A 16816-nucleotide genomic window follows, 5' to 3' on the forward strand; every position below is an offset into this window, starting at 1 on the left:
ACAGGGGGCCAAAAGTTTGGAATAGTGTACAGATTTTGCTTTTATGGAAAGAAAAACGTGAAAAATGACTATTACAATTTGAAAAATTATTTCAGAACTTGTTAAACTACTTCAAAGAGTTCTCATCAAAATATCCTCCACGTGCAGCAATTCTAGCTGTCAGTTTGTCCAAATACTCAGGTGACAATTTGCCACATGTTTCCTTTAGCACTTGCCATAGATGTGGCTGTCTTGTCGGGCCTTACAGTTTAGCTGATCCCACAAAAACTCAATGGGATAAAGATCCATAACACTTTTTTCCAATTATCTGTTGTCTAATGTCATTGTTTCTTTGCCCACTCTAACCTTTTTTGTTTTTCTGTTTCAAAAGTGTCTTTTTCTTTGCAATTCTTCCCATAAGTCCTGCACCCCTGAGTATTCTCTTTACCATTGTATATGAAACTGGTGTTGAGCGGGTAAAATTCAATGAAGCTGTCAGCTGAGTACATGCAAGGCATCTATTTCTCAAACTAGAGACTCTTATGCTCTTGTTTAGTTGTACATCTGCCGTTCCACATCTCTTTCTGTCCTTGTTAGCTCAGTTGTCCTTTGTCTTTGAAGACGGTATTGTACACCTTTAAATGAAATCTTCAGTTTTTTTGTCAATTTCAAGCATTTTATAGCCTTCAATCCTCAAAACAATGATTGACTGACGATTTTTTAGGGAAAGGCGAAACTGTGTTTGATGTAATGGCAAGTGATTTTCTTGTACCAAATTAGCAATTTAGCATGATTAATCAAGGATAATGTGTTGGAGTGATGGCTGCTGGAAATGGTGCATGTCTAGATTTGATAAAAAATTACTTTTTTTAAATAGTGATGGTGCTGTTTTTTACATGAGTATGTCCTGACTATACTTTGTGATCAGTTGAATGCCACTTTGGTGAATTAAAGTACTAATTTCCTTCTGAAACAGCTAAATCTGTACATTATTCCAAACTTTTGGCCACCAGTGTATATATACACTGATCAGCCATAACATTAAAACCACCTGCCTAATATTGTGTAGGTCCCCATTGTGCCGCCAAATCAGCACCAACCAGCATCTCAGAATAGCATTCTTCTCAACAAAATTGTACATAATGGTTATCTGAGTTACCATAGACTTTGTCAATTCAAACCAGTCTGGCCATTCTCTGTTGACCTCTCTCATCAACAAGGTATTTCCATTCACAGAACTGCCCTTGCCAGAATGTTTTTTGTTTTGTCACAATTCGCTGTGAATTCTAGAATCTGTTGTGTGTGAAAATCATAAATTACAGAAATACTCACACTAACCCATCTGGCACCAACAATCATCCATGCTATTATCCAATCAGCAATGCAATGCATAACACAATGCAGATATGGGTCACATCAACCATCAGAATGGGGAAAAATGTGATCTCAGTGATTTGAACCGTGGCATGATTGCCACAGTCTCTAGAATTTATTCCGAATGGTGCCAAAAACAAAAAACATCCAGTGAGGGGCAGTTCTGCAGATGAAATGCTTTGTTGATGAGAGAGGACAACAGAGAATGGCCAGACTGGTTCAAACTGACAAAGTCTACGGTAACTCAGATAACCACTCTGTACAGTTGTGGAGAGAAGTATTGTATCTCAGAATGCTATTCTGAGATGCGGGTTGGTGCTGTTTTGACTGCACAAGGAGGACCTACACAATATTAGGTAGGTGATTTTAATGTTGTGGCTGATTGGTGTATGTACAGCATATATATATATAATATCATTAATGTGCAGTATATACACATTTTACGTACATTCATTTTTGACATGTTTCGTGAGATTCACCCATTGGCATTCATTTTTAAATAAGGTGTCTTTTTTTTACCTGGTTTTGGATTTGGTGATTGGGTCAGACAATGTTGGTAATTTGCCTTGACAATTATGATGCATATTTAGCAAAAGGCACTGAAAGCCATGTGGTGTATAAATATAGTTTTCGTATTTGAGAATCAGGGGCGTCATACTCTCTGAATTATCACATCTGCAGCAGCCAATGATGTCCTGAAGTTTAGATTTCTCTTTGTATCTGCAGCATGTTTTTTGTGCTCTACTGTACAGCTGGATGCTTTCCTGATGCACTCCTTGTGTGCAAACAGAAGTTGTGTCGAGGGAGGAGCCCTCGGGGGCCTTAAACGTAGCACATCCCACCAGTGCGACCTCTGACCTTGCCTGCCATTAATCACGCTGTTCCTGATGATCTGGTCCCTCTGGAAAAATCAACCTAGCAAGGCACGATGGGAGGGTCAGTCGGGGGCCAATCAGAATGCTGCTTCAGTCAGTAGTGGCGCCGCAGTCAACTACAGGCGATCAGCCACAATCCTGCAGAGCACAACCATGAATTTACTGTTTATTTGGTTACTGTCAGAGAAAGTTAAGAACCAGCAACACTGACGTCCTTTTAATTATCATCTTTGGCATACTGTAATGAAAACCAAAACTATATTCTGGTCTCAATACCAATTAAGCTCAATCAACCTGATTTGTGGCATAATGTTGATTACCAAGAAGAAAAAAAAAATATTTAAAAAAAGAAGAAATCGAGGTTACAGTGAGGCATTTGCAATGGAGTTGAGCGTGGTCCATTTTTTAAGGGTTTAAAGGCAGAAATGTGAAGCTTATCATTGTATAAAAGCACCTACATAAATTTGTCTGTTAGTCTTGAGTATTATTTGAGCTATAAAGTTGTTTAAATAGTTTTTACGGTTATTTTAGGGTTTTTGGGCATTTTGTCGTCATGGCAACAAAGCTGTCAAATGTAATCACAGAAAATTTTAGAAAGCGATTTTATCACACTAATATCATGTTAAAACGCATATTATTTATGTCTTGTGGCTATGCTTTGTGGCTATACAGTATAACGTTTACAGATTGACCCCCATTCACTTCCATTGTAAGCGCCTCAATGTAAATGCCTGTTCACACCAAACCCGTTTATTTGTTGCAATTGTTCATTCCAAATGAGCTTTTGTATGGTAACAATGGATTCCGATGGCGCTACACAGCTCACAGCGGGTCTGACAAATCGTCCGCTGAAAACTCGAAGGTTTTTTTTAAGGAGAGTGTTCAGATTTGTTTTGTTCTTCCAACTGACTGACCAATGAGATAAGAGAATTTTGGCATTTTTCCAGAGTTGCTGCAGCTGCTCAATCCAGCTCCTTGGTGGCGCTAATCAACTGGCTAACACTGGTATTGGACGTGCAGCTGATACACACCACAAAAATGATATACTTAAATAGTTGCAGTTCATTAACTCTTTGTACTGCATACATAAACCCTGTCTGTTTTTGAAAGTCTGCTTATGGGTTTTTGTCTTAAATATACATTATTTAATATCTATATTTATATATGCTAGGGCATTAAAAATAGCAGCGAGGTTTCGTTACATACAATGTTTTAGACAAAAGAAGTGCAGAACCACATTTCAAGGACAATATAGCAAAATGTTGCAATAATTTATATAAAGAAAAGGCAGTGTATTTTCTTTTAGGTTATTTTTAATACATGCATCATATTTTATACTAAACTGTTATTCTTAATGTACATTATTCCATGTGTATATACGTATATACTAAAACTGTACCATGTGTTATATTATCCAGGCATTATAAAGAGAGAAGTTGAGTTCGGGATTCTGGAATATAGACCTACTTCTATTAAAATACATGTGCAAATAAATATCCAACATTTCTCTTTACTCATCTCACTCGCATAAAAAGCACAGATTATATACTCTTCAAAATGCATCAACAGCATGGAAAGAAAAAGATGAAACAGTTATTCCAAATTAGGAAAATAAATGTTTTCACAGCGTTCAATATATTCATCTCAAACAGCTGAAGGGTGCGGACAGTAGACTGGCATAACAGCCACACCACAACGGCGCCACCTACAGTACAGGAGTGAACATGTTTTTAGTGTCATTTTTGTGCGGACTCGTGTGAATAGACCTTCAGATGTTTGTCTCGCAAAATGTTTGTCTCGTTTGTACTTCTTTTTATATGTTTTGTTTTGCATATATAGTCTTTCATGTTTTATTCCTTGTTTTTGATTTAGTTTTTTTTCCCCTAAATGTTTTAATGCAATATTCTGGCCATTTAAAGCATTTTGAGCTGCTTTTATGTATGAAAGGATCTTTACAAATAGATTTATTTGTATTATGTTAAATGTGATTATCTCAGAGTTATAGTTTAGTTAGCACTGTGCACTAGTAGATCATGCGTTCAGAGCTACAGTCAATACAGATCATTGAAGGTTTTGTATTGCAGTTTCTATTGTCTCTTATCCATTCTCTGCTATGAGTGTTTGTGTATGTGTTCTCGTACATATGAAAACACGGCTTCCTGCTGACCAGCACTTTAATTCAGCCATCAATAACCTCAGGCTGACCTTTAACCCTTGTGGTTGTACTAATTGTTTGATGTGGGGTTGATGGTCAGAGTAGCATTAAAGGACTGCAGAGATACATCTGGACCTCCTGTATATTAGAAAGGATTGAATCAAACATCCAAACATTACATCAGTACACTCATAATCAGCACAAGAGGTGGACAGACTGTTAAACTCTTGTTAAGTTTCATATGATTCTCAAACATTGACATTTACAGCCCCTAATAGCCTTTTGATTCTTTATGTTTGTCGGGCGTGTCGTTCATACAACCTTTGGAGTGCAAGATCATAAATCTGTCAGGAGATTTGAGGTGGTACGTGTCATTTCTGTCATCATGCTTTTCTAAGATCAAAGTCTGTATGCATTTGTTTGTAATTCAACTGTTCTGATGGTTGTATGTGTTGCGACTTGAGTTTTAGCAGTGCGTAAAGGAAAAAAACACAATTAATGGCAACCTGCACTGAGCTGATGTTAAGTTAAATAGATAGTCCTCAGAAATGTACTCACCCTCATGCTGTTCTAAACCCATATTGTGGTATTTCTTCTGTGGAACACAATATTTTGAAATTTTGAAGAACGTAAACAAACCTCTTTTCTATACAACAGTTCATGTTGAACACAGATGTCAATTTCCAAAAAGGACAAAAAAAAACACCATAAAAGGATCATAAAAGTACTTTTTGCATTATATTCCAAGTCTTCTGAAGTCATCCATTACATTTGGAAACAGACCAAAATGTTTGTCTTTACTCACTGATAATCATCTCATGTTTATTCATAATGGTACTACCAAAGTGTTTGAAAAACGCCATCGCACCCAGTTTGAATATGTTCAAACTTTTGTGTTTCACAGAAGAAAGTAATTTATTCAGGTTTTGAACAGCATGAGTGTGAATGAATTATGACAGAATTTTCAGTTTTGAATTAACTAGTCCTTTAAGGCTATTTCTGGCTGATGTTTTTGGTTCAGGGACACATTGTTGTTGGTTGTATTTAAAACCATGAATGTGTGTAATGAGGTTTATTATAGCAGTCTCCTCATGCGCTCTGAGATTGCAGTGGATTACTCCTCTCACACAATCCCTCTGCAATGCCGGTCACAGAGGGAGCCGCTGTGTGCTTTTCATATAGACGTTTAACTAGACGCCAAATGACCCGCCCCTGAGTTCCATCCGCCCCTTACCTAAAGATAAGATGTTGACAAGATTAATGTATGGCTATCAAAAGTCTCAGGCAGGTTTGCGCTCTTATCCAGGTCAAGCTTGTTTGCGTAAAGCAGGCTAATATGTATTTTTCCGCCCGGAGCCCACCTTTGTCTTTTGAAGTCTGCTCTGGGTGGGAGTGCTGTCATGTGGGCAACCTGAACTCTCACCTCTATGCACAAATAACATCTGCCTGAGAATCTCAATGCATTTTGAGTTTTAATGAAAAGTGGATTTTTAGCTGCACTATTACATGAACCATTGCTGCTGCAGCTTAAAAAAACTATGCATTCTGTGGATGAAAGTAGCAATGATTGTTTTACTAAATTTAAGTTAATAATTTTAGTTGATCACCTATTTTTATATCAATATCTTGATTGATTTAAGAAATTATAATAATAAACAACAGTAAATTGACAAAACTAAATGTCTATCAAAATAATATAAATTAAATTGACATGCATAATAGATAACAAGTGAATCACAAATTATCTAATGGATCAGTCTGGCTCTAAAATCTGATTTAAAGTGGTAAAGTCATGGCCTCTCATGGCAGTCTTTTTAATTGACTATATATTTTTTAGTGACTGGTTACACTGATCAGTGTTTCTGAAGTTAAAGGTGTGGTCAGTACATTTTTGTTTACATTGTCTTGGTCTTACACTGACACCTAGTGATGTTGATGCAACATCATTCAAACTATTGTTTTCAGTTACAGATTGCATTGTAGAAGTTCACTATTCACAGCCAGCCAGGATTAATTAAATCCCTGAGTGAAAGTGTCCAATAACAGAGTGGTTACTGAGATTAAGTGAGTAGTATTTGGCTGGTCATGTGATCTTAGCATGAGGGGACCCTCTCCATGTAGAATAAAACTGCTTTTTTAAGGTTACTGAAATGACTTATGAGTGGTCATGATTTTAGACATATGTTTCAAAATTACAATGAATTTGTTTAAAAGTAAAACTTTTTAAATGAGGAAGAAATTATTGAGCGCACCTTTAAATAGACCCTTTTCACGTTTCCGTGTTTGGAACAAGTAAATTACAGCGGGATAGACTTTTAAAGTGGTGAATAATTTGGTCAAATTGAAATTATAAATGTAAATAATCATCAAATTTTACACATTCGAATGCTAAAATGAGAATTTTACAAATGTAATTTCCTTTTAAATTGAAATTGAGTACAAAAAAATGCACAAGATGCTTAAAAAATAGCGAGACACAAAGTAATGGTCAAAGACATCCTTCTAGTTAGCAGAGGTGGAGGTCATTGACGGTTGTGTCTTGACTTTTCCATGATCTCTTGTCAGTGTCACGCTACATAGGCATTAGGTATAGTTGAAGTCAGAATTGTATATACACTTAATGTGCGTACACACTGCCAGCGACTTTGTCGCTGCAGGTCGCCAGTGGCTGGCGGTGAAGTCGCTAGTGGGTGTTCCCACTACTGGTTGCCTAGTAACGTTTATAAATGACATTCACGGATGTCATTCCATTGCTGTTGACAGCGAATCTCTTTTCTTGCCACTAAAAACAAACATTTTGGAGGGAAAAGACTAAATATAAATGGAATCAGTACATAAAATGCTTCATATCAAAGATGAATGAGAAACAAGGCGTGCTGTTTGCCATAGCGGCTGTTTATCTGCGGCGAAAACGCAAATGCCGGTCTGTCTGGGTCCATAAAATCCCCGCGATCTCAGATACACCTTTCCACGAAGTATTTTTCTTAAAAATGTCCTTGTACGTGGGAAGAGACATATCATAGAGCACTGGAAAATTTCTAACAGCAAGAATTAGCCTTTCATCCATCTTTCCGTTACTGCAGGAGCTGAGAGAGAGAGAAGATCACGTGAGCTCTCCCGTCTTCTCTCCTATTGGCTGTCGCTTCCGTTAGTCGCTCTTCATTTGAATAAAGTTGAACTTGTCTCAACTTTGTTGCGTCACTGGACACGTCCACATCTAGTCGTCAACGGTCGCTGTGCTCTCATTGAAAATGAATGGGATGGAGTCACTGTCGAGCGCGATGTCGCTGGCAGTGTGTACGCACCTTTAGATTGTCAATAAACCTCATTTCATATTAGCAAACTATAGTTTTAGCAAGTTGTTTAGGACATCTGATTTGGCTAAGGTGTATGTAAACTTATGACTTCAGCTGTATGTACATACAACTGTATTTAATGAAAAACACTGTGGTACCAACGGTATTATGATGCTTATGTCCATGGTAGTATTATGGCACTGATATAGGCTACTGTGCAACAATATGTTTTTTCATAGAACTATCTATTGAAGTGTTTGTTTTCTCTTTTGCATGAAGTGGTCTGTAAATGCTCTTTATTTTATTATCTTCCCTGAGGTCCACTGATAATGTTAGTTAAGTTTTTGTTTACATTAAAACAGTCATAATTTAGTAATATATGATAACCCTGTTTTTGGCCCTCTGTCTGAAACGCTCGGTTTTGGCCTAAGCGCCTCCTTTAAACTCAACGTAAATGCCCACTGTTATGATTGATGAACATCGTGCATCCCCTCAAATAGAGCCATTTCTGAAACCTAATTGGAAGAAAATGAATAGGCACCAAAACATTATAATTCTAAATGTCAGGGTTTACACATAACTCACATCCAACACATTGCATCCGAATATATTAACCTGTTCATCTGAAGCACAACTGTTAATACCCTACCATGGAAGCATCCGTTGCGGCGCATTGCACCGACAGTAAACAGATGTCCTGTTCCGTTTTGCGCTGCACAAGCATACAATCCACTCTTAAATACGCTGAAGACACATCCACATTCTGTTTCCAGTATCGTTCAATCATGATTTCATACACCAACAACTAAAAATAGCGCAGATGGGCGATGGCCGCAGATGTGCTCAAAACAGCAGGGCAGAAGCTGAATGACAGAGAGCTTCTCCTCTTCAGAGTTGTAACTTAACACTGCATCTTTTAAAAGCGGCCTGAGATATGTTTCAAGTGGTCAAAGACATCTGTCTGTGCATTTTTATGAAGAAAAACATTGAAAACCAGACAGGCATATGAAGGTGTACAGTGTAAGTCCACTTAGGATGAATCTCCCATGCAGGGCTGGACTGGGAAGAGAAATCGGCCTGGGATTTTACATGGCAACTGGCCCAAAGTTTGTTGAGGGTGGGCGGGTGTTGATATTTTTGCTTATCGCGGCCCATTCGGCACGTTTCGCGGCCAACCCACCACCCGCTCAGTTCTCCCGCTGGCTAGTCCGCCCCTGATCGGCCCCAAAGTGCGTCGGCCCACCGGGAAAATGCCCGGTATGCCAGATTGCCAGTCCAGTCCTGTCCTGCTCCCATGACAGGCTCAGTCTCTCTTCTCTTCTCTGTGACTGACTGAGAAACAGTGGGCAGGGCCAATGGTGCAATGATGAAAAATAGGCATTGCATATGCAGATGTGTTTCGTCCTTGTGATGTCATAAGTTCCACAAATTCCAAACGATCTGTTTTTGCAGCTTGGTTTAAATTAATGCTCTTTTTCTCTTTTGGAGGAAGTTTTCAGTTCTTAAATTTACAGTATGTTTTTATATACTATGACCTCTTATGTTAAAAGATCAAGGAAAATGTTATACCTCATGTCATGACCCCTTTAATATTTGAGAATATGAACTGAGTCAAAAGCCAGTCGATTTGTAGATTTTAAAACACCTGAAATAATGTAACAAATTCCAAATTTTGTTTCTCAGCCCTGTTGAGAGCCCTTGTGGTGAATGGCACATAGTAGTTTTGCATTTCCTTTTTTTCCATCCACCATTACATTTCCCAAACTTTCCAATAGAGGAAATGAAATCAAGAGAGATTACAGCAGACAGAAGAGACATACTGTATGCTAAATATGCTGTCAATCCCTCATTAACTGTATTTGAAATCCCATGGCAACTAGTTTTTGTGTTTTTTTTAATTTTATTTATTTTTTATTATTAATGCCAGGGTAATACAACACAAAGAATAATTTTAGAAATGTAATTTAATCAATTTGAAATATAAAAAAGTTGGATAGTTTACACTGCTAAATAAGGCAGAAATGCGTCATCGCGGTCTGTGAAAGGGGTCCATTATTGAAGTTTGTTAATATTTTGATATTATTGTACATCAGTGAAGATAAGGTTTTTTTTTTTATCCTGTAGGGACTCCAGTGAACAGAATTCCCATCATGGCAAAGCAGGTGTTGGATCTGTACATGCTTTATAAGCTGGTGACAGAGAAGGGTGGACTGGTGGAGGTCATTAACAAGAAGATCTGGAGAGAGATCACTAAGGGTCTAAACCTGCCCACCTCTATCACCAGTGCTGCCTTCACGCTACGCACACAGTATGACACACACACACACACATTCTTCTCAACAGAATCTGCCTCACTCTAATTAGCCTGAAAGATGTATTGATCTATTGTTTTGATTTGGGTTTACTGTGGGTGGGTAGATGCGTAAGTAGGATTAAAATGAATATTTATTGCCATGGTAACATTAAATATTCATGCATGCTCTTTTACGCATATATATGTGTTCAGTTTTTAAATTGAAATAAGAAAAGTTATTGTAAAATTTAATGGCAAAGATAGGATTTTTTTAAATTACGGTAATGAAAATTGGGGGAAAATGTGCTTAATGGTGATATAGAACAATGTCACAATGCATCTTAAGGGTCTTAAAACAGTCTTATTTTTTATGCAAACTATAATGTCTCATTTGGTTTTGATTTTGGGGTAAAATATGGACTTTTTAACATTGACCTTTTGGGGGAGTTTCACCTATTAGATATAAAGTCAGAATTACCTTTTTTTCTGTGGCGGGATCAAGGCACTATAGTTTTCGTTGTATGCGTGAACAGATTATATCGTGACTGTTTGTTTTGCCTGAGGTTTGTTACAGTTGGTCTATTCTTGGGCGTAATGTGGACTTTAAACAACATCATACTGAAACATATTCCTATATTTAAATTGAAACATTGGGCCTGTTATCTAAACTGTCCTTGTTTTCTTGTCTCTGTCAGGTATATGAAGTATCTTTACCCATTTGAGTGTGAGCGGAAGGCTTTGAGTTCTCCCAGTGAACTACAGGTGGCCATTGACAGTAACCGTCGTGAGGGGCGTCGACCTAGCTACAGTAACAGCCTGTTCCGCTTTAGCCCCTCCCCCAGCTCCGCCCCTCACATGCTCTCACCTCCAAAAATGCATCTGTCCGCGCTGGGCCCAGGGGCCATTGGGGCCCTGAACGGACTACATCCGTCACCCGGGCCGTCTCTGAAAAAGAGACTGGGTGAGTGAGAGTGCTTTGAAATAACAGTCCACTCATTCACACCATTGCTGTTTACATGAGGAATTTTATTGGTTATTGTCCACATGATGATTTATATATATTTTTTTTTTACCAAATTATTGTTCGTGGTGCTTGGCATCAGACCATACAAATGCTGTCTATAGATATTACAATGTAAAATAAACCAGAATATTAAAAACCCAATAAAATTGACAAACACCATTTTCTTTCACTTTTTGGAAACTGGAGGGAATGGGGTAGGAACATATCGAATGGCTTGTCCTGATTTATATACATCACAGCCACAGAAAAACAAATGTTATTTATAATTTAGGCAGAGTAACGTTCTCATTCTAGAGAGCATTTTATTGACTAAAAAAAATATCTGTGAACAATAAGATCAATTTATTTTTTATCCAGATGTCTGGAAGATAAACACAAAATTTTGTGAAGTATATTTTAAAAGTTAACATCAAAGCTAATACATTTGAATGCACAAATGTCCCTTTTGATTTCATGAACTGGAATATTCCTTTTAAAACTGTACGGAATGTTCTGAGTTTTATAGTTCAGCGTGTGCTCGCTCTGATATTGTAATTGTGCAATAACAAACTGTGCTGTGTTAGAGCGCCCTCTGTCGGCATGAAGATGAACTTTATCTTCATAAATATTTACGCTCAAGTGTTTCACTGCCGTTGCATACAAAGCTTTTGTCTTTTTTTAAATCCTTTTGATGAGTTAATAATCAAAAGGATTAACTCTGAGTATCTGTTTTTATTAGGTTTATTGTGTGTAATTGGTTTTACAGGAAGTTTTTAATTGTGGTAATTTGTGTGTTTTGTCCTTCTGCTGATTACAGCAATGTTTCTTCCAAGAAAGGCACATGTTGTGCAGACGATGGTAGTTATGAAAGAATACTTCTGTTTTTTGAGTTCTCGTAACATCTAATATAGTTAATTAGCCTAAAGGCCTGTTCACACTAAGTGAACATTTGCAGTGAGAAAGACTAAGTATATATCTGTCTGTCTGTCTGTCTATCTATCTGCAAATCCATTTTTCTGTCTATCCATCCATCTGTCTATCCATCTATCTATATGTCTATTTGTCTTCCTGTTTACTTGTCTTTCTTCCTATTTACCTATCTGTCTGTCTGTCTTCCTATTTATGTACCTATCTGTCTGTCTGTCTGTATTCCTATCTATCTGTCTGTCTGTCTATATCTAATCTATCTGTCTGTCTGTCTGACTAACTATTTACCTATCTATCTACACTGCCTGGCCAAAAAAAGTCCCAGTTTGATTTAAATAGTCTCAGCAATGTTATGCGGCACTAAAATGAAGTCAGCTGACTACCTCAATGTACTGAATGACCAGGTTATCCCATCAATGGATTTTTTATCTATCTATCTGTCTGTCTGTCTATATGTCTGTCTATTTGTATATCTGTCTGTCTGTCTGTCGTAAGGAACATGTAAAAGTCACCTCGGTACCAAAAATGCAGAGCAAAAATTATTTATTTGAAATGCAATTTAATTGCTTCCTCATTCATATCTTCTCCCCTCATTTTCTTTTTATCTCCTCTAGAGGACACTGTTTCCTCTATGTATTGTGGGCGAGCTCCAGCCATGGCGCTGCCGTTGGGTCAGCAGCAGGTGGCGGGATTGGCACGAGCGTCCACACTGGAGCAGCTCAGAGAGAAACTGGAGACTGAAGTGCCGGAGAGGAAGATCGCTCGACTTGCAGAAGAGCAGCAGAGACTGATGCAGCAGGCCTTCCAACACAACCTGCTCGCCATGACATCACACATACCCATGAACCTGCGGCTCGCAGCTCCACCCAGAGGTCAGTGTATGAATCTCACCAAACCTGTCAAGAACATGTCCAGGTCAAATTTCACCCCCAAATCAAAAGAATGAAATAATACTGATATGAGAAAAAGCCAGTTTTAGGACTATTAAGATTTGGTGCATTATGTCTTATTATTTTCATGACAATTAAGGAATTTCCCACTTAATATTCTCATTACTGTAATGCATCTGGACATTTTGCATCATGGACCGTAATGGGAATTTGAATTTGGGGGAAATGTTGTGTAATTGACATGAAAACGAAATCTTAATGGTCCTATAAATAGGTGTAGGAGCCAAATGTAATGATTGTTCAAACTACTATATGGCAGTGTGCACCAGTGGTGTGGGTGGACATGTTAATTAAACATGGTATTTAAACTTCCTGTGGGTTGTATCAGGAGACAGGTGGTGGGAACATATGGTTCTTAACATAGAGCAACATGTGTTACACTCTGTAAGATATATATTAAATGGACAACAAAGCAGTTGAAATGGATATCAATGTGTTGTGGACATTGTTTATTCCAAACATCTTACCACCTGGCCTTGGCTTATAGGAAAAAGCCACTACAATAGGCTTTATTTTCTTTATGCAAAATAGAATTGTTTTCTTTTGCTTTTTTACGGAAATATGACCTGGACAATTTTCTTGAGATTCCTCCATTCTGCTCAAGATGTGACTGTGCTGGACTGTGCCAGTGTGTTAATGAGACTAATTCAGGTTTTTGTTTGTGTAGATGAGCAACATGATCTGGCGATGAGTATTTCCTCTACTGGAGCGGCGGGTATCAGTGTATCAGTGAAAATAAATGGCATTATTTACTCAGGTATCATTTACTCTGCAGCCAAAGCTCTGTTTCAAACTCTAGTGATCAAATGTTGTTGGAAAGCTTGCAAAGATTAGAATTCAACCAGCCTATTTGTTTTATTCACAGTCACTTATAACGTCAAATATAAACATAAACATAAAATACATAAAATATCACATACCATTCATTAGAGGAGGTGATTATTTTACAAATGAGCCCACACACAAGGTAATCAGATGCATAGATCATAAGATAATTGACATGATGCAAAATGTGCAGTGCACACAGCATCTTACTATCTGGCATCTTGCAGTCTGGCTAGAAACACATTAACTTTCCTGGATCAGGTAACATCAGCGAACATTATGTAACGTTATGGAACACTAAACCAATCAAATTGGGTTCAGACTAGGGCAAAAGTCATCCATATTGGGGCAGAGAGACGTGTGATTGGAGAATGTTACATATGGCCACCAGGAGATGGCGCCAAGTACATGACACAGACACAATGATGACTTAAATGGCACAGAATGAAACTCATTCTGTGAAATCTCATTACTAAAGTAATGTTTGTATGCTATGCAAACCTTTAGTCATTGTTGTGTTTGCGTGTGTAATTAGTTTTTATGTACATCTTTTATGTTTATTTGTTTGGAGAGGTATTTAATGTATTTAAACAGTTGATACTGAGGAAGGTAACTAGAGTTTGTATCAGACCTCATGTGACTGTTAAACAATCAATCAACATATTTTCAAATTTTTTCAGATTTTTTGTCTTTCTCTCTTTCAGGAACTTTGTTTACCCAGAAGTCTGCAGCTGCAGGTATGAATGTGTCTGCTGCAGCTACTGCATCTTCAGCTGGACCCAGTGGGGTAAAGACCTACCCTGGCTCTGCCCTCAGCCAAAGCCCCACCTCATCTCCCTCCTCCAAGGGGCCAAGCTCAGCGAAACCATCCACCAGCAGCTCGACGTAGCTTGAGTGCATTCACCTGTTGCAGCCAAGCACTGTGCTGAATACATCAGTCATTTATCAAACTGTTGCACAACCAGTACCTCATTTTCTCCTGTCAAATTTGGCTGGCCACATATTTTTAAACATATTTGCGGTTTTCGCACAACTACACAGATGCACACACATTTGCATGCACCCATACACTAACGTCGTAACTTGCTGGATCTCATTCATGAAACGCGAGCAGAACAAAAAACTTTGTAAATCCATTCTTGCATAAATTGTCGCATTCAATTCAACGCAACATTTTACATAAGAATGGATTCATTAACAGCCATTTGTTCTGCTCTTGTTTCACAAAACTGGCACGATGTTTTTGAGAAAATGCTAATTACAATCAGAACGTTCAGCCAAAAAACTGATAGGTTTCATAGAACTTGAAGATTTTATTTAGAAAAAATGTGTGTTGCAATCTTTTGTTTTCTGATTTTGTTTTATTTTTTTCTAAATTATATTTTTCACTCAAGGTTCCTCATTTTACATACCTCAAAACAAATTCTCTGCAGTGGTTTAATACTACAGAATTGTCTTTTACCTCAGGAGCTGTAGTTTATGCTGTTTCTCAATGAATTTTATATTTTTTTAGAATTTGTCAGAATCAGGAATTTTAACGATGGCACCTCAATTGCTCTCTTCTAAGCATATGTCTCCTTATGGACCTGTCTGGGGTCTCGCACCTCACCATGGGCCGCTGTGGCCCCTTTATCTGGGCGGGATCATTAGGGTGTGAGGTTTGGCAAGGGAAATTACAAAAATCTCATGGGGGTCTTAGAATTATCTGCGGTTCCATGACTTCAGCCCCTGATCCCAGAACTGCCCAGGGAACAACCGTCAGTTACCTCAAACATACAAATGAACAAAATGGTTGATGTCACTCAGATGTCACACCTTTCACAAAACCTGTCAAGAACATTACCATGTCATATTTCACCCCAAAATAAAAAGACAAAATATTTTAAAATCTTAATTTTATAATATTTAAGAAAGTCTATTTTAAGACAATAAAGTTTTCTTTACATTTTGACTATATTATTGGCAATTAAGCACATTTTCCTGCCAAACTCTTATCATCATAATCAGGGCTGGGAGGGTTACTTTTAAAATGTATTCCACTACATTCCGTTAGATTACTCAAGGTTAATAAAATACTCGAAATACTTTGGATTACCTCTTCGTCACAAATGTATTTATATGTTTTGACTAAAATTTGATAACAAGTGAAAGAAAAAAACCTGGTTCCTGCCAGTACAATAAGACAAAATATGGTTTTATTAAAAATATATAAAAAAAAAAAAAAGCCTAAATATCTTAAGCAGTGTTGCTTTTAAAACAAGCCTAGTAAATATATCTTGTTTTAAGGATTTAGAAAAATGCTCATCAAGAATAAAATTTTTGCAGTAATTCTTTGCACTAATATCAAAATGTCTGACTAGAGAAAAAAATGCACAATATGTGGATGTGGATTTTCTTGATGGAAAAATATAATCGTACCTGGAAACATTTGTTTGTAAAAGTGTTAGAAATAGAATTTAGCTTAGCATAAATCTAAATTTAGATAAGGTTGACTTTTTCTACTGCTCCAAACTTACTTCAATACCCCATAGATGTACACTATGACGTATTGTTTTTGATCGTATATGGATTCTCTGTGTAGAGCTGTTCAACCATGATGTTAATTTGTAGGCGAACCCATAAGGCTAATTCGGGAATTTCCTATAGGTTTCTATAATGCTTTCCAAATATCTTTAAGTAGTGTTTACCACAGACCTTATTTTACTAAAATGTCCAAAACTGCCATTATAAAAAAAACAATTAGAAAATCCAGAGTGAATCCATGGCTCAGAAATGCTTATTCTCTTCTGGGTTTTTGGACTATAACCTGAACAGCTCCATTAAAGGAAAAGTTCACACAAAAATGAAAATTCTCATCATTTACTCACCATCATGCCATCCCAGATGTGTATGACTTTCTTTCTTATTCAGAACACAAACAAATATTTTTAGAAGAATGTTGCAGCTCTGTAGGTCCATACAATGCTAGTGAATGCTGGCCAGAACTTTGAAGGTCCAAAAAGCACATAAAGGCAGCATAAAAGTAATCCATACAACTCCAGTGGTTAAATCCATGTGTTCAGAAGCTATATGATAGGTTTGGGTAAGAAAAGGATCAATATTTAAGTCCTTGTTTACTATAAATTCTCCTCCCTGACCA

The 16816-nt window shown here is 37.4% G+C and overlaps 1 protein-coding gene across 1 annotated transcript in view; it reads left to right on the forward strand.

The window, feature by feature from the left end:
• LOC127661290 (AT-rich interactive domain-containing protein 3B-like) overlaps nt 1-14566 on the forward strand; it is a 60508-nt gene extending 45942 nt beyond the window's left edge. Inside the window, exons 6-10 of the mRNA XM_052151922.1 lie at nt 9804-9987; nt 10668-10933; nt 12517-12774; nt 13520-13609; nt 14382-14566. Of these exons, the coding sequence (XP_052007882.1) occupies nt 9804-9987; nt 10668-10933; nt 12517-12774; nt 13520-13609; nt 14382-14566 (983 nt within the window). The remainder of the gene's footprint in view (nt 1-9803; nt 9988-10667; nt 10934-12516; nt 12775-13519; nt 13610-14381) is intronic.
• Nucleotides 14567-16816: the final 2250 nt, after the last annotated feature.

This window comes from Xyrauchen texanus, chromosome 21 (genome assembly GCF_025860055.1).
Source record: "Xyrauchen texanus isolate HMW12.3.18 chromosome 21, RBS_HiC_50CHRs, whole genome shotgun sequence".
Classification (NCBI taxonomy): domain Eukaryota; kingdom Metazoa; phylum Chordata; class Actinopteri; order Cypriniformes; family Catostomidae; genus Xyrauchen; species Xyrauchen texanus.